Here is a 23,884-nt window from a genome sequence, read left to right as displayed (position 1 = left end):
GGTCTTAGAGGCCGTTAATGCCACAAATCGTCTGAATCCAAACGTTTAAAATGGAGAGATTTTCTAATGGTTTACTTTGATTATAATGCATCATTAACCTTCACAGGTGTGGATCAGTATAAGTACGGGAAAAACAGAGTGGAGGCAGATGCCAAGAAACTCCAAACGAAAGAGGACGAGCTGATGAAGAGGAAGCAGGAGATTCGAAACCGTCTGACCCAGCTGAAAAAAGACAGGAAGGACCTCCGCACTGCTATAGAGAACAACACAGGTGAGGATGTCAGTGGGCCTATGGCATTTGAGTTTGATTGAATCTCTGTCAGTGTCAAAGACTAGAAAAGTCTATTTTAAAAAGTGACAAGTTTGTAGAAATTGGCTCTTTGTATTTGTTATTTTCAAATGATTTAAAAACACTTAGATACCATTTTCAAGAAACGTTTTATACTCTAAAATTGTGATTTAACCATCAAGTGAAAAGTAAGTAAAACATACTTTCCTTATACACTACCTTTCATAAGTTTGGGGTCTGTAAGATTTTCTTTTTTAAGAAAATGGTGGTACTTTTACTCAAAGGCTCAAAAGTGACAGTAAAGACATTCATAATGTTACAAAAGATTTTGATTTATTTCAAATAAATGCTGTTCTTTTGAACTTTTTATTCATCAAAATCCTGAAAATCATTTTCCACAAAAAATATTAAGCAACACAACTGTTTTCAACATTGATAATAATAAAAAAACACCCCAAAATGTTAAACTATAGAGTACTTAGAATGTGCTCTTTGTATTTACGTTGGTTTCTTATGGATTTCGTGAAATCTAAAATTGTGATGTTACCTTCATGCGCAAAAGTAAAAAATGTTCATTATATCTTAAATACCTGAGTGCACACATTTAATCATTATTTTAAAAAAAAATTTAATTCTTTTTTAATGTAAAAGTTTATTTGTTCATAAATATCATTAAAGGGTTAGTTCACCCAAAAATGAAAATTCCGTCATTAATTACTCACCCTCGTGTCATTCCAAACCCGTAAGACCTTCGTTCATCTTCGGAACACAAATTAAGATATTTTGGATGACATCTGAGAGCTTTCGGACCTCTCCATAGACAGCTATTTAATTAAGACTTTCAAGGCTCAGAAAGGTAGTAAAGACATCGATAAAATAGTCCATGTGACTCCAGTGGCTCAACCTTAATTTTATGAAGCGACGAGAATACTTTGTGCGCAAAAAACAAACAAAAATAACAACTTTATTCAACAATTTCTTCATGTCTGTGTCAGTCTCCTACGCTGTTGACGTAGTAAATACAGTGCAGTGCTTCCGAGTTACGTCAGAGCTACACCAGAACGCTGGCTTACCATCGGTCGTAGTTGTTCACATGAGCACCACGATGCATGCGTGATGCTGACGCAGGAGCTGACCAATGTAAACAGCGTAGAGACTGACACAGACGAGAAGAAATTGTTGAATAAAGTTGTTATTTTTGTTTGTTTGTTTTTGTGCACAAAAAGTATTCTCGACGCCTTATAAAATTAAGGTTGAACCACTGGAGTCACTATTGTAACAATGTCTTTACTACCTTTCTGGGCCTTGAAAGTCTCTTGAAAGGGGTCAGAAAGCGCTCGGATTTCATCAAAAATATCTTGATTTGTCTTCCGAAGATGAACGAAGGTCTTACGGGTTTGGTTTGGAATGACATGAGGGTGAGTAATTAATGACAGAATTTTTCTTTTTGGGTGAACTAATAACCCTTTAAGTTATTTTAGGGTTATACCACATGATAATTTACGACCTGAACTAACTTTGCCTTGTCATAAAAGTTTGCTGGGGGTCCTCTCTGACATGATTTCCCCAAACACCCCCCCCAACCCGATGATTCCTCATAAGTTGTACCACATTTGATTTGGCCCACAAATGTTTGTTTATAACATGTCTTGCCATGTGACTAAATTCAGCAGCTGCATTGAAAATGAACTGAAGCATAAGTGCAAATTGTCTCTTAAATGACCGCTATAACCTCACCCGCTATTTATTCCACCCAGGCAAGCGTTCTCAGGCCTCTTTGACAGAGCGACTTAAGAAAGTGGAGGATGAATGCAAACTGAAAGAGGAGGAACGAGTCAATCTGGAGCTGGAACTGACGGAGGTGAAGGAGAGTCTGAAGAAAGCCCTGAATGGAGGCGTCACCCTGGGCCTGACCATTGAACCCAAAACGGGCAGCTCCAGCCCACAGGTCTGGAAAAAAACAGCAACAATTTCTCAAATATAGACATGATGTAATACTAACTGTAGGTTTGTGTCACTTTCAGTTCTTGGTGATAAAGAAAAGCAAGTATCAAAATGTCTCGTCTGTCTTTAGTCTCCAGTGTTAATGAGGCGAACGGTGGACAACTCGCCCATCTCCAGCTGTGACACCAGTGACACTGAGACCTGCTCTCTACCGGTCAACAGTGCGTCTCTGCTGCGTCGCCAGACACAACAGAAAGCCTCACCTGTGCGAGGACACGTCCTCAGGAAAGCCAAGGTCAGTAACCTCATAACGCTTATTTTATACATCACATAGGTAATACAAGTGTTATCCTCCAATTGCATTTACTTCAGGATGTTTACAGAGCATATATTTCCCCATATGCACTCAATCTGTTTTCTTTTTTTTTTTCAGGAATGGGAGATGAAATCTGGCACATAAGTTCTTTTCCACCAACTTTTCACTTTCATTGTATCTATCTATTTATTTAATTTTGTCCATATATGAGTGATGTTGAAATTGAATTGACTGAACCATAGACACTATTTTCCAGAATGAATTCTGGAAGACCTTGACTGAGTCCGGTGCTGTTTTAACATTATAGCACTATCATTGGACTATGGTCCGACTAGAGCTGTTCATTTACATTTACATATATCGGTTTTATGTAAAGAGACTTACAAATGAGGAAAAATGCAAGCAATTTGTCATAAAGGGGCCAACAGCAGTGCCACAATACCAAATTTCAGAAGTAAACTATAACAATACAAAACTACTACCATTCAAAAGCTAAGATTTGTTTTTATTTTTAAAGAAATTAATACTTTTATTCAGCAAGGGTGCATTTAATTGATCAAAAGTGACAGTAAAGACATTTATAATGTTACAAAAGGATCCACGTTTTTTTTTTTGCAGTTTTCAGAAAAATCAACATTGATTATAATGAGAAATGTTTATTTAGCCCCAAATCAGCATATGATGATTTCTGAAGGATCGTGTGACACTGAAGACTAGAGTAATGATGCAGAAAACTCAGCTTTGCCATCACAGGAATACAGTAAATTACATTTTAAGATATATTAAAATAGAAAACAGTTATTCCAAATTGTAATAACATTTCACAATATTACTGTTTTTACTGTATTTTGGATCAAATAAATGCATCCTTGGTGAGCACAAGAGACTTCTTTGTTATCATGACAGGAACACAGAACATCTCAGATTATGGTCCATAATTAACAATCTAAATATTATGCTCCCAAAGCTCACTGGTCTCAGTTGGTAATCACTTAAAAGTCTATAAGTCTGTTTCTTTCTTCAACAAGAAGCCATGAATGGAAGACAAAATCTCCAAGTATTTATTTGTAAATGTTTAAGTAAATATAAGCTTTTCTGTGTTTGTCTGTTGATGTTTAGTAATGCCTTTCATTTGGCTTCACACTAGTTGTAGAGAGCAGCTTCAGGATATGTCTTAAGATAAATGTAAATTACAGATTGGATCATTCAAAGCTTGTTCTTTACAGAAAAAGTGTAATCTGTATGAAAGTATTTTACCAGCATCGTCTCCTCCTCCTCGGTGTCTGGCCCATTATTTTCAATCCAGTGGTCTGGCCAAACTTTCGGCTATGGTAACAGCAGCCCATGGGGAACAGGGCAGCTCAGGCCAGGGTGTGGCCCTCTGTTGGCTGACTGCTCTGGAAACTGGGTCTGAAAGTACAGCACTTCCACTGCATCCACTGCACTGAAACTGCAATGCGTCATACACTGACAGTTATACATGCACTGTATGCTAACACAAAGAAGCGTGCATATGTGAAGTTTCATTATAGTTTGCAGTTGTTATCTGTGCATGTGCAGATGTGAGTAATCTATTTGCTTCCAAAAACCAAATGTTTGGTTGAACTAAAGAATGTTTTTGGCAGAAGAGTTCAGGCTGTAGCATCTTGCTTTGTTTTGACCACTCAAAGTCCAGCCACCTGACATACTGAAAATGGTGCTTTTAAGCAATGCTTAAACTGTTCACTCCTAATTCAGCCAGCTCATGGAGACTAGGTGCTTTATTTAGATATTAATGTTCAAGGCACATTTATAACTCTTTGTTTATTGTGCAGTAAAGTTCAGCTTTTGATTTGATGCTACACATTTTCAAGCTACGCTTCACCCAGGGTCCTGTGTAAATATAATTCTACTTTTTCTACTTGGGGCCATAGATCTTTAGAGCTTTTCTTTGTCCAGTCATTTTGTAAAAGTCAGCACTGGATGAAACCTTGGTATCATTATATTCATAAATCTCTTTGGAAGTTATCTTTGTCTCCAGCTCATGAGGTGCTTCACTCTTTCTGCACAACTGCTTATTCTTTGGTCTGAGTGTTTTACTGATTTGACAGTAAAACTAAAATAAAACCTTTAGGTTGAGTCCGCTTTCAGCCTGACTTTGCAGAAATAAAGGAATGTGGAATGTGAACAATTTTGCTTTAAATGTGTGAGGGAGTAAAGACTCGACTGTTTGTTTTGCACCTTATGTATTACTCAGTTTTATTTTGCTGATGACTGTTGTTAACTTGGCAACAAAAGGAATGTACATATGAATAATTAAACTGCTTTAAAAATGTGGTTGTGTATGACTAGATGTATTATTCACTGTAAATTCAGCGATAGACCACAGCTGGCAGCATTTTCATGGATTTTATGAAACTATATTTATTTACAGTCCCAATTAACCTGGGGTCCTAGATTTTGCGAACACACAAATAGTTTTCAGATGTATAAAACCTGCGCAAAATATGTCCTTTATAAAACCCGAGCAGAAGATTCTGTACACGCATCTCCAACTCGATATTGATACTATACTATACTACTCGTACTATGCTATTGTTATCATATTTCTCAATGGCAGAAATATGCGGTTCCAAACTTAGAAATAGTCTTTTGGTTCACACCATTTTACTACTGCATTTGGCCAACTTACATATTAAAAACGTACAGGGCCTGAATTGTGTTCAATATTATTTCGCAACGATCTAGCCAGAGTCTTAAAAAACGAAGAGGAAGATGTAAATACGTTTCCTTTAATTCTGACGAACAAATCCCACATTCTGGCGTCATCCATTGAGTGACTCACGCAGGACACTGGCGAGCTCATGAGTGCGCAGATTAAACAATCAAAATAATATATATTTTTAACATTTAACAGATATTAAATGTTTTGTATTTTTAGTTAAACTGCTGTTAAGGTTTCTTACTAACTGGCATTGACTGTTCAAGTGCAGAATATTAAGGCTGCATACGTCATCATGGAAATGTTATTCATCGTGAGGTGTAAAATGCTGTAATTCCTTAAGCTGTACTAATAAAAATTATTTGGGGGTTTGCAAGAAAAGAAACAGCACTGCATTGGATACACAAAATTAAAAGGACAAAACAAAACAATTTCTTAAATGAGACCGCTTCGATGACGTACGTTGACGGGATGGGATCAGCGAGGATTGTTTTTAAATAAAGAGTAGTTTAAAAAAAAAAAAAAGAAAAAAAAAGAGAGAAATATCTGAGGATTAACTTTTGTGTGTCATATACAAAATCTTGATTAACCTTAAATTAAACCATGTAACTTTGTGAAATGGAAATGGAGAACGCTAGAGGGCAGCACTGTGTTTCTCAAATGTTTACCACCATCGAGAGATTTTACCGAAGAAGAGAGATACGTTTAGCCCTCGAATAATAGTTTCCCCTTCCATTTTATCTTATTTACATCGACAGTATTTTTTTGGGTATTTCCCGGTAAAGATGAATGAGGATATTTTGACCACTCTGAAAATACTGATCATTGGAGAAAGCGGAGTGGGCAAATCCAGGTATGAGATTTAAGAGACTTAAAGTTTACAGATGTCATCCGATAGAACAACAGCAACAACAACTCAAACACTGCACGAGCTGCTTATTAAAACTGTCTCACCTAGCTTTAGGTACTGAATGTTTGTAGATACTAAAAGAATGTATCTATTCTTCTCAAATTCCCATTTCACATATAACATCTATATGCAGATGCGTATCTGGTTGTTTTCTATTAGAAAAGTAAAGTCTATCTTTGTAATGCTTTATACTAAGCTGCCAACCACATTTTCTTCCCCCTCTTCTCTCTCAGTCTTCTTTTGAGATTTACAGATGATACATTTGATCCAGAAATTGGTGCAACAATCGGTAAGTGTGTAAACACGTATATGACTATCACTATGAACAAGGTTATGATAATAGAGGCCCAGGACACATACAAACAGAGGTTTAAACACTTTAGTATTCTCATCCTTTGTAAAAACTGACAGGAACGTTGTATCTGGTATTTGACATGTAAAAAACTTTATACAGTATATTAAAGAATACAGTATTATATATTGATTACTGTCTTTTTATTGCCATCTAGTTATGTATATGGGTTATGAATTGCGCAAATGGGGAGTTTCTTGGTTTGAGTCTGTATCCGTCATACAAGCTGCTCTAGGGCTGATCTTACTTGAAAAACAGCTTTGCTGGCATTGTTGAAAGCCTGGACCTAAAGGGAGATTTTAAATATTGAGAAAAGTATATTTATCCATGTCAAATCTTGTTTTACAGCTACACTTTTCACTAGTGTCTACTAGTTCTTACCTTATATGTTGTGAAAATTCATCTGTTGTCAAATCTGTGGCCATCACTTTGACACATTTAGGTTGACGTGTGTTGGTGGCGTGACTGCCGTTTTCTTTTCAAAGCCCCCCAATCCAAACCAAACAAGTCCAGATCTCCTTCTTTGGCTTCCTCTGGTAAATCTGTCAGTGCTGTGCTGAAATTCAGGAGTATTTCATGCCTCCAGATCTTTCATTCAATGAGTGCTGAGAGATTTATCCCCCTGTCAACTTTACACATACTTTCATTTTTCTTTCATGAATGTAAATCACTTATGTTTGTAAGTGATGTGGCTTTGTTGAATGATGAGACAGGTGGTTGAGTCGTCCTATTTTCATTTTTATCTGTATGCAATAAACCCACAATTCCCCATTCAGCTGTAAATTCTGGTCTTTCTAACTTTAGTCTCTCTGGGCTTGTTGCCTGACAAATATCTGGGTCCATCAAAAATTAAATCCACTTCACTATATATGTATGGTTTTACCATAATCCTCATAAAGCATCTAGACTGTATTTCAATATATATATATATATATATATATATATATATATATATATATATATATATATAATATATATATATAATTTGAAATTTCTTTTCATATTTTACCTGTCCAAATTTGCTTATGTGTCTGTTTCACACACAAAAATAAAATAGAATATTCATATCAATAAAAAATATATATATATAGTTAATAGTATGTTCAATGTGTGCTAAACTCATAATTTATTTTCCATTAAGGTGTTGATTTTAAGGTGAAAACCCTGGCTGTCGATGGAAACAGAGCAAAGCTAGCAATCTGGGTGAGGAGTCAGCTATGTTTTATCTCTCTGTCTTATAAATTTAGAGTTTAGATGAGCACTGATTTATGTTTTGAGTAGGTTAACTATTTTTCCACTCTTTTTGGTTGTTAGTTATATAATAAGTTATATATTTATTCTTAAGGATGCCATAGTTTGTACATTACTGTATGGGACAGATGCAATAGGTCTTTAATGCTTGTATAAACGGTTGGCTGGGTTTCACCAACATACCACAAGATGGCAGTGTTGTTCCTTCTTTTATTCCCTTTGTATCCCTCTTTTATTTTAGTCTACTCTTTTTTTTCCCTTCTTCTTCTTTTTTAAACACCATTTCACTTGAAGGCTGAGTTTGTTTTATGTTTACAGGACACAGCAGGTCAGGAACGTTTTCGAACTTTAACACCCAGTTACTACAGAGGAGCTCAGGGTGTCATTCTGGGTAAGCAAACACAAACAAAAGAGTTTTTTTCACTACTTTACTATTTAAAAAAAAACATGAATGATCCAAAGTGTTTATATAACCAGCACAATTATAGTCTGATAAACTGGAAACTTTGTCATTTATATTTTTCTGATTTAAAGGAACATGGCGACTTTTTTGGATTTTAGCTTATTCACCATATCCCCCAGAGTTAGATAAGTCCATACATACCATTCTCATCTCCGTGCGTGCCATAACACTGTCTGACGCACACACCGCTAGCCTAGCTTAGCACAAAGACTGAAGGTAAACGGCTCCATCTAGCTTACTGCTCAATAAGTGACAAAATTAATTGTTCTATTTACATGTTGTGATGTGTATAGTTACATTGTGTACTAAGACCGACGAAAAATTAAAAGTTGCAATTTTCTAGACCGATAAGGCTAGGAACTATGCTCTCATTCCTGCGTAATGATCAAGGAACTTTGCTGCCGTACCATGGGTGCAGCAGGCGCAATGATATTACGCAGCACCTGAAAATAGGCTAATTTCCGTCAACATAACCAACGTGACAACCTGCTTGCACAAGGAGCGTTCTGGGGACTATTTTCAGGTGCTGCGTAATATCATTGCGCCAGTGCACTCATGGTACGGCTCAAAGTTCCTTGATCATTACGCAGGAATGAGAGTATAGTTCCTAGCCATATCAGTCTAGAAAATCGCAACTTTTCATTTTCCGTCGGCCTTAGTCCACGATGTAACTATACACATCACAACATGTAAATAGGAAAATGTTCCTGTTATTTTCTCACTTATTGAGCAGTAGGCTAGCTGGAGCCATTTTTCTCCAGTCTTTGTGCTAAGCTAGGCTAGCGGTGGGTGCGTCAGAGTTATGGCACACACGGAGATGAGAATGGTATGTATGGACTTATCTAACTCTGACGGGATACGGTGAATAAGCTTAAGTCCCAAAAAGTCGGCGTGTTCCTTTAAGCATAAATCTAATTTAACTATCGTCTTTTTAATGTTGTTGTCATATTGTATCTTTTTAGTGTATGATGTCACTAGGCGAGATACTTTTGCTAAGCTGGATAATTGGTTGAATGAGCTGGATACATACTGTACAAGAAATGACCTTGTCAAGATGCTTGTGGGAAACAAAATTGATAAGGTAAGTTACACTTTATGCATTTTTTTTTTACAGCAGGCACGGCCATTCCACTTATTATCATACACCGATCAGGCATAACATTATGACCACTGACAGATGAAGTGAACAACACTGATGCTCTTCATCAGTGCGTCTGTTAGTGGGTAGGATATATTAGGCAGCAAGTGAACATTTTGTCCTCAAATTTGATATGTTAGAAGCAGGAAAAATGGGCAAGCGTAAGAATTTGAGCGAGTTTGACAAGGGCCAAATTGTGATGGCTAGACAACTGGGTCAGAGCATCTCCAAAACTGCAGCTCTTGTGGGTTGTTCCCGGTCTGCAGTGGTCAGTATCTATCAAAAGTGGTCCAAGGAAGGAACAGTAGTGAACCGGCAACAGGGTCATGGGCTCATTGATGCACGTTGGGGAGTGAAGGCTGGCCCGTGTGGTCTGAACAAACAGACGAGCTACTGTAGCTCAAATTGCACAAGAAGTTAATGCTGGTTCTGAAAGAAAGGTGTCAGAATACACAGTGCATCGCAGTTTGTTGTGTATGAGGCTGCATAGCCGCAGACCAGTCAAGGTGCCCATGCTGACCCCTGTCCATATCCAAAAGCACTAACAGTGGGAGCGTGAGCATCAGAACTGGACCACGGAGCAATGGAAGAAGGTGGCCTGGTCTGATGAATCACGTTTTCTTTTACATCACATGGATGGCCGGGTGCGTGTGCATTGCTTACCTGAGGAACACATGGCACCAGGATGCACTATGGGAAGAGTCAGTCTAAGGAGGCAGTGTGATTCTTTGGGCAATGTTCAGCTTGTAAATCTTGGGTCCTGGCATTCATGTGGATGTTACTTTGACACAGACCACCTACCTAAGCATTGTTGCAGACCATGTACACCCTTTCATGGAAACGGTATTCCCTGGTGGCTGTGGCTTCTTTCAGCAGGATAATTCGCCCTGCCACAAAGCAAAAATGGTTCAGGAATGGTTTGAGGAGCACAACAAGGAGTTTGTGTTGACTTGGCCTCCAAATTCCCCAGATCTCACTCCAATCGAGCATCTGTGGGATGTGCTGAACAAACAAGTCCGATCCATGGAGGCCCCACCTTGCAACTTACAGGACTTAAAGGATCTGCTGCTAACATATGTGCCAGATACCACAGCACACCTTCAGGGGTCTAGTGGAGTCCATGCCTCGACGTGTCAGGGCTGTTTTGGCAGCAAAAGGGGGATCAACACAATATTAGAAAGATCATAATGTTATGCCTGATCGGTGTATATTTTCCTTTGGTCTTTAAAACACCTGCCTGCACCCAGTTCTTAAAGCCTGTTCTGGATTTGTAATTAATGGACATGGAAAAACCTTCCTGTATTTGTGACTAATGAAAAAAAAAAAAAAGACTGATTTTTCTCTCTTTGTGCAGGACGACCGTGAGCTAGAGCGAGACGAGGGTCTGAAGTTCGCTAGAAAACATTCCATGCTTTTCATTGGTGAGTTGTCTCTAGGATGTTCCCTTCATACTGTGATGAATTACTCATGAACCCTCATCATTTACTAAAACATTAGCTTTAAATAGGAATACAACGGCCTTTTACTTTGGTTTCAGTTCCCATATTTCATTTCAAGGTTCATCACTTTCACACATGGAAAAATCTGACTTTTGACGTAAGCTAGTTTATTCAATAGTCGTAATACACACAGGTTACTATTTTTAAACACTCGGGCCCAAAACAAAGATTATGTTATTTAATTGAAAGATGGATTATTTGTATAAGTTGAGCATTCATTTATTATGACAGTAAATTCAAGTCAGACTTTTCAATGGTTCTGATTTATTTCTCATTTGAGCTTGTGTAATCGTAACAGTCCTGTATATGTATTTGTGGGTGACGTCCTGCATTCTTCTGCGCTGTGGGTTTGGTCTGTAAGTCATGTGACACGCCTCATGAGTGGGTATGTAAGCAGCAATCTGTCTGAATTAGCCGTGAAGCCCTCACACCAAATGAAATCTGCAGATGGACAATATGGCTGGAGCCCATGTGCTGGAGGCCAGTGCGTTTTTTTTCTTTCAAATGTAATGTTTCCCTTCTACTTTCTACTTAGTTTTAATATTAAAAACCAAGTGTTCTTGTACACCATACCAAAAGTTAGTAAGTCAGTAAGGTTGTTTTGAAAGAAATTAACACTTTTATTCAGTAAGGAATCAAGGATACATTAAACTGATCAAAAGTGACAGTAAAGACTTTTACATTGTTCCAAAATAATCCAGAAAAAAATGTATACTTTCCACAAAAATATTAGGCAGTAACTGTTTTCAACATGGATAATACTAGGAAATGTTTCACCACTAAATCAGCATATTAGATTGATTTTAGAATTAAAAAAATTCTTCATCTTTGCCATCAAAGGAATAAATTACATTTTTAAATATATTCAAATAGAATGTTGTTTTACATAACATTTTTTACCAGTAGTACTATTTTTACTGCATTTTTGATCAAATAAAAGTAGTTAAATAAAAGCATCAAACCTGAATAAATATGCTTTCCATTGATTTATAGTTTGTTGGGATAGGACAATATTTGGCCGAGATGCATCCATCCATCCATCCATCTTCTTCCGCTTATCCGGGGCCGGGTCGCGGGGGCAGCAGTCTAAGCAGAGATGCCCAGACTTCCCTCTCCCTAGACACTTCCTCTAGCTCTTCCGGGGGGACACCGAGGCGTTCCAAGGCCAGCCGGGAGACAGAGTCCCTCCAGCGTGTCCTTGGTCTTCCCCGGGGCCTCCTCCCGGTTGGACATGCCCGAAACACCTTCCCGGGAAGGCGTTCAGGAGGCATCCGGAACAGATGCCCGAGCCACCTCAGCTGTCCCCTCTCGATGTGGAGGAGCAGCGGCTCTACTCCGAGTTCCTCCCGAGTGACTGAGCTTCTCACCCTATCTCTAAGGGAGCGCCCAGCCACCCTGCGGAGAAAGCTCATTTCGGCCGCCTGTATCCGGGATCTTGTCCTTTCGGTCATGACCCAAAGCTCATGACCATAGGTGAGAGTAGGAACGTAGATTGACCGGTAAATCGAGAGCTTCGCCTTACGGCTTAGCTCTTTCTTCACCACGACAGACCGGTACATCGACCGCATTACTGCAGAAGCTGCACCGATCCGTCTGTCAATCTCCCGTTCCATCCTCCCCTCACTCGTGAACAAGACCCCTAGATACTTAAACTCCTCCACTTGGGGCAGGAACTCTCCACCAACCTGGAGTGGGCAAGCCACCCTTTTCCGACTGAGGACCATGGCCTCGGATTTGGAGGTGCTGATCCCCATCCCAGCCGCTTCACACTCGGCTGCAAACCGCCCCAATGCATGCTGAAGGTCCTGGTTAGAAGGGGCCAACACGACAACGTCATCCGCAAAGAGCAGAGACGAAACCGTGTGGTCCCCAAACCTGACACCCTCCGGCCCTTGGCTGCGCCTAGAAATTCTGTCCATAAAAATTATGAACAGAACCGGCGACAAAGGGCAGCCCTGCCGGAGTCCAACATGCACCGGGAACAAGTCTGACTTACTGCCGGCAATGCGGACCAAACTGCTGCTTCGGTCATACAGGGACCGGACAGCCCTCAGTAAAGGACCCCGGACCCCATATTCCCCCAGCACCCTCCACAGGACGCCGCGAGGGACACAGTCGAATGCCTTCTCCAAATCCACAAAACAAATGTGGACTGGTTGGGCAAACTCCCATGAACCCTCCAGCACCCTGTAGAGGGTATAGAGCTGGTCCAGTGTTCCGCGACCAGGACGAAAACCACACTGTTCCTCCTGAATCCGAGGTTCCACTATCGGCCGGATTCTCCTCTCCAGTACCCTGGCATAGACTTTCCCGGGGAGGCTGAGAAGTGTGATCCCCCTATAGTTGGAACACACCCTCCGGTCCCCCTTCTTAAAAAGAGGGACCACCACCCCGGTCTGCCATCCCAGAGGCACTGTCCCCGACCGCCACGCGATGCTGCAGAGGCGTGTCAGCCAAGACAGCCCCACAACATCCAGAGACTTGAGGTACTCAGGGCGGATCTCATCCACCCCCGGTGCCTTGCCACCGAGGAGTTTCTTGACCACCTCGGTGACTTCAGCCCGGGTGATGGACGAGTCCTCCTCTGAGCCCCCAGCCTCTGCTTCCTCAATGGAAGACGTGACGGCGGGATTGAGGAGATCCTCGAAGTATTCCTTCCACCGTCCGACAACATCCCCAGTCGAGGTCAACAGCCGCCCATCGCCACTGTAAACAGCGTTGGTAGGGCACTGCTTCCCCCTCCTGAGGCGCCGGACGGTTTGCCAGAATCTCTTCGAGGCCAGCCGATAGTCTTTTTCCATGGCCTCACCGAACTCCTCCCAGGCCCGAGTTTTTGCCTCCACGACCACCCGGGCTGCAGTCCGTTTAGCCTGTCGGTACCTGTCAGCTGCCTCAGGAGTCCCACAAGCCAGCCAGGCCCGATAGGACTCCTTCTTCAGCTTGACGGCATCCCTTACTTCCGGTGTCCACCACCGGGTTCGGGGATTGCCGCCTCGACAGGCACCGGAGACCTTGCGTCCACAGCTCCGAGCAGCCGCTTTGACAATGGAGGTGGAGAACATGGTCCACTCGGACTCAATATCTCCAGCCTCCCTCGGGATCCGGTCGAAGCTCTGCCGGAGGCAGGAGTTGAAGATCTCTCTGACAGGAGACTCGGCCAAACGTTCCCAGCAGACCCTCACAGTACGTTTGGGTCTACCGAGTCTATCCAGCTTCCTCCCCCGCCATCGGATCCAACTCACCACCAGGTGGTGATCAGTTGACAGCTCCGCCCCTCTCTTCACCCGAGTGTCCAAGACATACGGCCGCAGATCAGATGAAACGACCACAAAGTCGATCATTGACCTACGACCTAGGGTGTCCTGGTGCCATGTGCACTGATGGACACCCTTATGCTTGAACATGGTGTTCGTTATGGACAAACTGTAACTAGCACAGAAGTCCAATAACTGAACACCACTCGGGTTCAGATCAGGGGGGCCGTTCCTCCCAATCACGCCCCTCCAGGTTTCACTGTCATTGCCCACGTGGGCGTTGAAGTCCCCCAGTAGAACGACGGAGTCCCCAGTCGGAGCACTCTCCAGCACCCCTCCCAGAGACCCCAAGAAGGTCGGGTACTCTGCACTGCCGTTCGGCCCGTAGGCACACACAACAGTGAGAGACCTATCCCCGAGCCGAAGCCGCAGGGAAACGACCCTCTCGTTCACCGGGGTAAACTCCAACACATGGCAGCAGAGCTGGGGGGCTATAAGCAAACCCACACCAGCCCGCCGCCTCTCACCATGGGCAACTCCAGAGTGGTAAAGAGTCCATCCCCTCTCGAGGAGTGTGGTTCCAGAGCCCAAGCCATGCGTGGAGGTGATTCCGACTATCTCTAGTCGGAACCTCTCAACCTCACGCACAAGCTCAGGCTCTTTCCCCGCCAGCGAGGTGACATTCCATGTCCCAAGAGCCAGTTTCCGTGTCCAGGGATCGGGTCGTCTAGGCCCCCGCCTTCGACTGCTGCCCGATTCGCTTTGCACCGGCCGAGATGCAACTATTTGAAAATCTGGAATCTGAGGGTGCAATTTTTTTTTTTATATTGATAAAATCGCCTTTAAAGTTGTCCAAATGAAGAACTTAGCATATTACTAATAATAATAATACATTTTGATATATTTACAGTAGGAAATTTACTAAATATCTATCCTAATGATTTTTGGCATAAAAGAAAAATTTATAATTTTGACCCCTACAATGTATTGTTGGCTATTGCCACAAATATACCTGTGCGACTTATGACCAGGTCCAGGGTCACATATGTGTGTGTACTGTGTATAATTATTATGTATATTTGTATACAGGCAAACGTGTATATTTAAGAAATATTTGCATATATATATTTATACCATTTAAATTATATATAAATATATTATATGTAAATATAACAAATCTTTCTTAAATATATACATCAAATATATGCATGTGTATATTTATATATATACATAATAATTATACACAGTACACACATATATTATGTAAACACAAACTTTTATTTTGGATGTTATATATATATATATATATATATATATATGTATATATATGTGTGTGTGCAATTGCTAATATGTTGGTATTTATTTTATAATTTTTTTAAATTGTCTAATTCTTTTCTGGGGAGTGAGTCATAATGTATTTTTATGGACTTAAATGTTTACTGGTGTCTTTGACGTCACAACTCAGGATAGTCATTTATCATGATGTAATTTTCCTGTGGCTCCCTAGTGATTGGTCACATGTGATAGATTTCTCCAGGTGATATAATAATTAATAATAATAATTATATAGTGTGTGTAATGTTTGTTCACTTGTTTCTCTCTCTCTCTCTCTCATGCAGAGGCCAGTGCTAAGACGAGGGATGGTGTTCAATGTGCATTTGAGGAGCTGGTGGAGAAAATCCTGCAGACTCCTGGCTTGTGGGAGAGCGTGCACAAGACAAGAGGAGTTTGTCTGTCTGAACTCTCTGAAACTAGTCAAGGAGGCTGTGGGGCATATTGCTCACTTCTCTAACCCACCAACTGGTGTTTAAACAGTGCAGGTTAGATTAGTTAACACACATACGCACACAGGATACATACACCTATTTGGTCTATGTACCTATCCAAGTACACAAGCAAAGATGTCATAAGAGAACAGTCATATCACAAGTTTAAAGCATTGATTATTTAACAGAGCGGACACATAGAAGGATGCTGGCTGGAAAACTTGATAAGCCTTAGAAGTACCTTTGCCTTTGCCCTTTTTTTTATGGATGAAATTAATTTAAAGAACTCTATTGACGGCATGCTCATCGTTTGTATTCAGGAGGGGGATAAAAAAAGCTTGATTACTCGATTATACCTCAGATCAGTTTGCTTTTCGGTTTGTATATTTCTCGTAATGTTTTACTTTGTTTTGTCCCAGTGCCTGTGTTTCTTATTTAGTAAGAGGTAAACACTCATCAGTCTAACTCGACCTTTCAAACTGCTGGAATGAGACCTCAGTAGAACATAGATTTCCATCAACTTGCCCTCGCTTGATGTCTGCAACGTGCGGAACACCATTCTGTCTTTATCTGTCCATCTTTGGATCCCACTTTTTCCTACTGTCAGTCACTTGTTAACTCTCTTTCCTCTCTCTTGCTACATGTATCTGTCTTCAATTCAGTTCTATCAGTTCTGTCTCTGTTTCTCCGCATCCCTCAGTCTCTACAAAATAATAGAGTTACCAAGGTTTTGGATCTGTGTTTTACTACTTTTATTGACTTGGACCGCCCACTTAAAAACATGTTTTTGAAAGGTTTATAAATCAAACAGATTGGCACAATGATTCTCCTATTGCACATATAAAAAGAGGCTAAAAAATCACTAGAATAGAGAGGAATCGATGGAAAATGTTAATTTCTTTCTGCTCGCCTGCAGACTCATGGACAGTGTAACACTTAGAGCCCTGACATGGCTGTCCATCTCAGAGAAAGGAAAAAAATGTTTTAGAATCCTTCAAGTGAGTCATTAGGGTGTGACTATAGATGGCTGGTTTTCTCACACACAGCAGTGGAACAAAAGAACACATTTAGAAATAATAAATGTTCTCCAAAAAAATGTATGAGACTTAATAGCGATGCCAAATGAATATTTCCATTCTCCTGGTTTAATCTGGACTATGGACTATTCGATCTGGACTATTTAGTCTGTTCTGTTTGTTTTAGAGAAACATCCAGGGGGTCCCAGATGTCTAGTCTTGTATTCATTGCTAAAAAACTGGGTGGTAAAGTCCTCAGTTTCAGAAAGTGTGTGGCACACGTGGAAGGAAACGCTGGGTTTGTATGTACACCCACAGATAATTCTTAATTTTGAGCATTTATGCATTCCTTTTAGCTTTTTTTGAAAATGCGCATTATTAGAAGATTGTATAGGTATTGTATAGTTCTCAGTTGCATGCAGTGATGTCTTCTATGTGTTTTAGGGCAGTTTTATGTAATATTGTATTTTTTAACCATTCAAAATCATCCCATATCGCTAATCGCCATTGACTTGAAGACTTTTGGATTCTTTAAATAATCACATTTCTCTGTTTTATAGATATTCGTATGTACGTTATTGCTATTCCATAACAAACCATCCAAATAATAATACATATTATACACAAGAATGCATTTACGCAATAATGCATACTGTTATTGCACATTGATTTCTGTATGTAAATATTTGCAAATAATGCTCATAAATACATTGCAATGTTGATGTTTGACTCTCCTCACTAAAATGCCGAACTTGAATACTCTTCTCTCTCTCTCTCTCTTTCACTTTCTCTCATACTTTTTCCAGCAGTGAGATCTTGTTAAATATGACCCACCACAGGAATGTATCTCCAGGCCTCTGTGATTTCACCGTTTCCCGTTACATTTCTACGTGAACACTGTAGTGACTGAAGTGTTTGCTTATTCACATGTTCAGACGGCATCTTCATATGGCTTCCAATGTGATGAAGCCAAATGATTGTATTTGGACAGAGAGGCAGGTCCGGTAACCATAGTGATTAAAGGTTTTTCACCGTGGATATGTCTTCAGAGCCGTTTGACCAAGAGGTGCGTAATTCCTAGTTGACAAATGAAGGCATAGCTGAAAGATCTATTTGGATTAAATACACATTTTGACGAAAGCATGTGTCGATCATGCATTAATGGCGCTTTGTGATGTCCATACTGTATTGTCCTTATACGACTGGCTGTCCATACTATAGTCCTGTAATTTAGCATGCTATATTTTCTCCAGAACCTTCCCTAAATGCTTCCACCTGCTAGTTTCACCTTTCTCTTGGATCAGGAACGGATATTCCAGGCACAATATTATAATTGTATAATATAATAATACTGAGGCCTAATTACGCTGCTGGTTAGGGTAGTTTAAAAGCCTGGTTTGGACGAGTATTCTGGGGATCAGTGTCCAAAATTCAACTTTTGCGGGTGACCATCCATTTTTGTCTTTTCAGGTAAAGTGTATAAATTTACTTTAGTTTGGATTCTCAGGCCTCTGTGTTGAGTTTTTAACATTTAATTTCAACTGTGGAGTCAGGCTATGTAAGGTTAAAAGTATTTTTAACATAGTATTTTGCATTATCTGCACTTATTTTAGTGATAAATCTGTGGAATTTCATGGAAGGGATTCATAAATTTCCAGTGGGAACACAACACTCTTAATTGTATCTAAATGCATAATACAGTAATAAGGAGATGGGAACGTTGTAAATGACGCAGACATGTTTGTTTTTTTAAACAAATAAAATCCCTTAAATTTAGTCAATATTCTGTCATCATATTCACATTCAATTTAGTCAGTTTTAGTCTGACTGATATTGCATCTAAATTTAGTCACAGTTCATGATTATTGGCATCATTTTGTGCAGAAGCAAGTTGTTTATGTTATGTTTATGTGTAAATATTATTCTCATATCATATGTGTTTGGGTTAGGTAACCCACTAACAAAGTACTTCAGTTTACCGTTATTTATTCACTGTTCTGCCTCAGCTCAAGCAGTTCAATCCCCTACATTATTGACAATCATATTCTTTCTAGGTTTTTCTTCATCAAGAAATATTGTTAGTGCATAATATCCAGTGTTGTTTGTTTTTTCTCATGAGATTAACACTGCTGGTGTGATTCTGTGGAGTTCTGTACGGATACAGTAATGACTGACTGTAGAAGAACTGTGGGCTCTGTTCTCCAGACACTGTTTGCTCATTTCACCAAACTGAGCGCTTATGTCTGTACATTTCTGTCTAGGCCATCAGCCCATGTCTCATTAACCATAGTCTTTTATGCTTTCTTTCCCCCTCTCTCTCTCGTGCATGGCTCAGTGCTCAGACGGCCTCTCTGTGGGCTCATCACACTGTCCTATTTGAGATCATTATGAGACTGCAATGGTGGTTTCAAAAGGTGTCGAGTTCCCCAAATGTCACAGCATTTGGCCTGCTCAAACGCCCTGCTCTCGTTATCAGTCTGATTGATTTGCCGTGTCAGCCGGGGGAACAGAGCCAAAGCAGTTGTGGGTCGGAGGATGGCTTGCGGAAAGTGCAGGAAGGGTCAGGGTTTAGCGAGGATTTCGGAATCTGTATTTCACTCTAGAGGCTCATTTAGCGCATCGTGCTGTGTATAAACCAAAGGAACATTTTCATTAGAGTTATACGGTAACTGCATCTTAATGTGTGGTGAAATGCAGGGTTTCTTTGTACCACGGATCCTTTAGTTATTGATGGCATATTTGGCCAGTTTTGAAGCCTCACTTAAGCGTGACATTGGTCTGAAAAGCAATTTGCTTGGCTGCAATCCATTTCCAAATCCAGAATGAGACTCTATCTGGACCTGAAACACTATTTATGTTAAGTATCAAGTTGATTAGAAAAGTCTGTGGTAATACGTGTATTTTTTTGCAATAATCCTCTGCGACTGTCATAACCAATTGCTTCCAAGTGTTTAAAATCCATAAACTTTTAGAATAACCAAAATTTGTTCTTTCTTGATGATTAGCTCTTCTGACTAGTTGGCTATGTACCTTGGAAGTTCATACTGGTCATAGTGCAGTTCCTTCATACTCAACCTACAACTCAATAGCTGTGTGTGGCCTTTCATTGACATTATTGCACCTCAAAGTCTCACTTATACAAAATTGTGCTTTTAACAAGTTTTGGTTGGATGTAATAACTTTCAGTATCACTATACAACTTTGTAATGACTTTCAACATTACAAATCATTATACTGTGCCCCAACCCTGCAAAAACAAAACCTTGTCACTGGTGCAGTACCCTTAAAGGGAACTTCAACCAAAAATGAAAATTCTGTCATTAATTACTCAACCTCATGTCGTTCCAAACCTGTAAGACCTTCCTTCATCTTCAGAACACAAATGAAGATAGTTGATGAAATCCTAGAGCTCTCTGACCCCTCTATAGACAGGTTTTTATGCTGCGTTCCAGGCAGGTTTTTGAGCCCGTAAATTACAACTTCAAACCACAACTCATGACTTTAATTTGTTACATTTATATAGTGCTTTTCTAGGCACTCAAAGCACTTTTTACATATAGATGGGGGAATCTCCTCAACCACCACCAATGTATCCACCTGGATGATGCGACGGCAGCCATATTGCGCCAGAACGCTCACCACACACCAGCTGATTGGTGGAGAGGAGACCGAGTGATGAAGCCAATCTGTATATGGGGATGATTAGGAGGCCATGATGGAGAGGGGCCAGTGGGCAAATTTGGCCAGGATGCCGGGGTTACACCCCTACTCTTTATCGAAGGACATCCTGGGATTTTTAATGACCACAGAGAGTCACGGGTTGTATGCTCATTTACAATCATTTCTATCACCAAAGGAGCTTACTCCTTGCTTATTTGATGGAAACGGAGGAGAAAAACAGCGCAGATGGCAAGAAGCTGTTATACCTTTTATTTTACGTTATTTGTATATTTGTTTCATAAACACTGCATCTGTAGGGGGCTGCCATTGTTGCTTCGGGGGCTATGTGACGTCAAAACTCGTAACTGGGAGTACATCGATCTAGTACGAGTTCACGGGTGGGAAGTCACGGGTTTTGCTGCCGTTCCAGTCCACTTTCACGGGTAGAAGGTTGGAAAAACACGGGTTACGGGTTGCCTGGAACGCGGCATTAGTTCAAGGCCCAGACATGTAGTAAAAACATCGTTAAAATAGTCCATGTGACTCCAGTGGTTCACCCATAATTTTATGTAGTGACGAGAATACTTTTTGTGCGCAAAAAACAAACGACATAACAACTTTATTCAACAATTTCTTCTAGCCTGTGTCAGACTCTTACGCTGTTGACAGTGTAACAATGCAGCACTTCCAGAATGCTGGCTTACCACTAGCTAACATTGTTCACGTGAGCACCACGACGCTTGCGCATTAGTCTTTCTGCCATACAGAGGCAATGTTTACACTGCGTCAACAGCATAAGAATCTGACACAGGCTAGAAGAAATTGTTGAATAAAGTCGTTATTTTTGTTTGTTTTTTGCACACAAAAAGTATTTTTGTTGCTTCATAAAATTAAGTTGAGCCACTGGAGTCACATGGACCATTGTAACGATGTCTTTACTACCTTTCTGGGCCTTGAAAGTGTTAATTAAATAGCTGTCTATGGAGGGGACAGAAAGCTCTCAGATTTCATCCAAACTATAATAATTTGTTTTCCGAAGATGAATGAAGGTCTTCCGGGTTTGTAACGACATGAGGGTGAGTAATTAATGACAGAATTTTCATTTTTGGGTGAACTAACCCTTTAAGACAGTGGTTCTTAACTGGGGGGCCTCCAACACAATCTCATAGTGTTTCCTATCTATTCTACTTTTTTTTTTTTTTTTGGTGGCTAATTCATATAAATTCATATGATATCATTCATATGGCTACCTTGGACAATGTCAGGTCAAAAAGGGTGAAAACTACTTCCTTAGCAGTCATTTAAAATACTAATATGAACCCTTATTGCAAATTTTTTTCTTACAGTGTGGCTGCTGCTGACCAAGCAGCCGCTAGCTACAACCAAGCCAGTTATTATCATGCTAAATTTCATTAACACACAGTTGAAATATATGATGATAAAAATGAATAAGAACATTCAGAGAGCTATTTTAAACTGGTATGTCATGCATGAAGAAGCTCACTGTCTGGTCCCTGAATTCAATCTTTAAAACAAACTTTTGAATTCCAATTTTCTGCGCTGGACAGATGACGATCCTGGCTGTAAAACCTGTTGCACACAATTTAGACTTGGCTGGGCTGTCCACGCTCTCAGATTTGTCTGGTTTCCAATCTCTATATTTGACAGAGCTCTGACATCCAGAAACCCAATTCTGCTTTCTTCTCTTTCCTCGCCTTTTGTTTTCCAGACAAGTGGGCAGCAGTGCTTTCCTCATCAATAAAAAGGAAATTAATAACGCTGTCTAAATTCCATAATGCAAATGTCTACCGCATGAATTCTGACGTGACCATGACCATCCGTCTTCTTCCCCTCGCGTATTGATTTAGTGGTGATGGAAAATAAAAGACCCTATGTTGAAAGGAAAAAAGGTCCTTTGCTCTCAAAGTCAGTTTTTAGCACAAAGCTAAGTGGGCACATGGGAGGCCAGAGTATGAATTAGTGGCTTCATTCATCTTTAGCAGATCTGCGGTTTTCAGTGTGCTCCCATATGACATCCCGTTGGCCTAGGTCCGCTCAGTGGGATTCCTGTAGCCTTCTGTCATTCACTCCACACGTACATGCACACATAAAGACTACCAGATTGACTACTACAGTATAGAGCGCTGTAGCCACAGGCTTCTATAATAAACTAATCACATTGTATCAACACACGGAAGGGTGTAAGCTTTCCTCAAGCAGAAGAGGCAATGCCATGGAAAAACCGCATGTTTCACTGAGACAGTCCCTTTTCTGTGTTCCTGGGGAATGAAAGGAAAGAGGATGAAAACAGTCTGGTGGTCCTACAGGTCATATGATTGGCACACACGGTAACAGACTCTCTGTTTTGTGTAAATAATCTTGCCTTGTGAAATAATTGTACTATTTATTTCTCTTTGACAGTCTGATCTGGTGCACTTGGACACGTTGGCGAGTTAAAGGCACAAAATTGCTTGAAATTTCATGGATGGATGTTTCAATAGCCAGTCTCTGTTCCTCTGTTGGTCTATAATATGGAACCCATCATATTGTGTAATACTGGTGGGCTTAAAAGTAGCAGTAAATCACCTACTATGTTTTTACTTGTCTGTCCCAGGTTGTAGATAACCTGTCTGTTTCTACATACCGCCCCTAACAGGCCAGTCTGATTTAACTGCATCAAATTTAAACACTTTCACTTTAGTGCACTTGTTAAGGCGCAAACTATGATTTGTTGGCCCATTTAATTTTTTTTGTAACCCTGTACGGTACAAAAAATACAGCTAATGATTCATGCTTTTCTGAGCGTGTTGTGAGTGCCAGTAATTCTTTCTTACACTTCTGGCTTTAAAAGTGCAAAAGCAGCCCTGCTTTGAGGTGTTTTCGACTACACTGCTGGAGGTCTCAAGTCTGATTTCACCTTTGGCAAAGTTCAGTGCTAAAATGTTTACATTTGGCCAATCAAGCTCCAGACAGTAGCGCCTACACTGGAGTGAGGTCATACGTGCTGCCACCAGCACCATTATTATAAGGCTACAGCGCATAACAGACCAGGTGGGCCATCATATTCCTCCTTCACATCCCTCCAAGGTACTCGGCAGCCCTTTCTACACCTGATATTAAAATTTCAAGTGTCTCCTGACGTGAGCAGAAAGTCTCTAGCTACATCATTATACAGTATTTGTGTAGCCTTATTGTGTAATTGCATTTGAAGTAAAATAAAATCGCAAAAGTCAGTGCACTATTGCTCTCAAATGTACTCAATTTTAGTCATATATTAACTTAAGTTTAGGTTACGTTTTCTTAAGTTTAAAAACTGTTTAGAGAT

At 40.3% G+C, this 23,884-nt stretch overlaps 2 protein-coding genes across 4 annotated transcripts in view; both read left to right on the top strand.

Annotated features, from left to right (window-relative positions):
* afap1 (actin filament associated protein 1) overlaps window positions 1-4,864 on the top strand; it is a 62,945-nt gene extending 58,081 nt beyond the window's left edge. For both annotated transcript variants that reach the window (XM_079845746.1, XM_079845745.1), the window contains exons 14-17: window positions 107-271; window positions 2,047-2,237; window positions 2,364-2,528; window positions 2,667-4,864. In XM_079845746.1, coding sequence (XP_079701872.1) covers window positions 107-271; window positions 2,047-2,237; window positions 2,364-2,528; window positions 2,667-2,693 — 548 coding nt within the window. In that variant the 3' untranslated portion in view covers window positions 2,694-4,864. The remainder of the gene's footprint in view (window positions 1-106; window positions 272-2,046; window positions 2,238-2,363; window positions 2,529-2,666) is intronic.
* Window positions 4,865-5,922: 1,058 nt separating this feature from the next.
* rab18a (RAB18A, member RAS oncogene family) lies at window positions 5,923-18,674 on the top strand. Of its 2 annotated transcripts, XM_079845744.1 has the most exons (8): window positions 5,923-6,103; window positions 6,394-6,449; window positions 7,654-7,715; window positions 8,082-8,154; window positions 9,189-9,307; window positions 10,719-10,785; window positions 15,737-15,937; window positions 17,706-18,674. In XM_079845744.1, exons 1-7 carry the CDS (start codon window positions 6,036-6,038, stop codon window positions 15,907-15,909), a joined length of 618 nt encoding a protein of 205 aa, XP_079701870.1. In that variant the 5' UTR covers window positions 5,923-6,035; the 3' UTR covers window positions 15,910-15,937; window positions 17,706-18,674. The 2 variants fall into 2 exon arrangements, with proteins under 2 accessions (XP_079701870.1, XP_079701869.1); XM_079845743.1 differs by lacking the exon at window positions 17,706-18,674 and having other exon boundaries at window positions 15,737-17,619.
* The last annotated feature ends 5,210 nt before the right edge of the window (window positions 18,675-23,884 follow it).

The sequence above is a fragment of the Gobio gobio genome (genome assembly GCF_949357685.1).
Source record: "Gobio gobio genome assembly, chromosome: 20".
Taxonomy (NCBI): Eukaryota; Metazoa; Chordata; class Actinopteri; order Cypriniformes; family Gobionidae; genus Gobio; species Gobio gobio.
Note: the sequence above shows the minus strand (reverse complement) of the source record. Positions and strands in the feature narration are given on the sequence as shown.

Excerpts from the sequence above, each read along its gene's own strand:
- rab18a (XM_079845744.1), top strand. The coding sequence starts at position 6,036 with ATGAATGAGGATATTTTGACCACTCTGAAAATACTGATCATTGGAGAA. Across the intron at positions 7,716-8,081 it reads GAGCAAAGCTAGCAATCTGG|GACACAGCAGGTCAGGAACG; the intron begins GTGAGGAGTCAG and ends TTATGTTTACAG. Across the intron at positions 9,308-10,718 it reads TGGGAAACAAAATTGATAAG|GACGACCGTGAGCTAGAGCG; the intron begins GTAAGTTACACT and ends CTCTTTGTGCAG.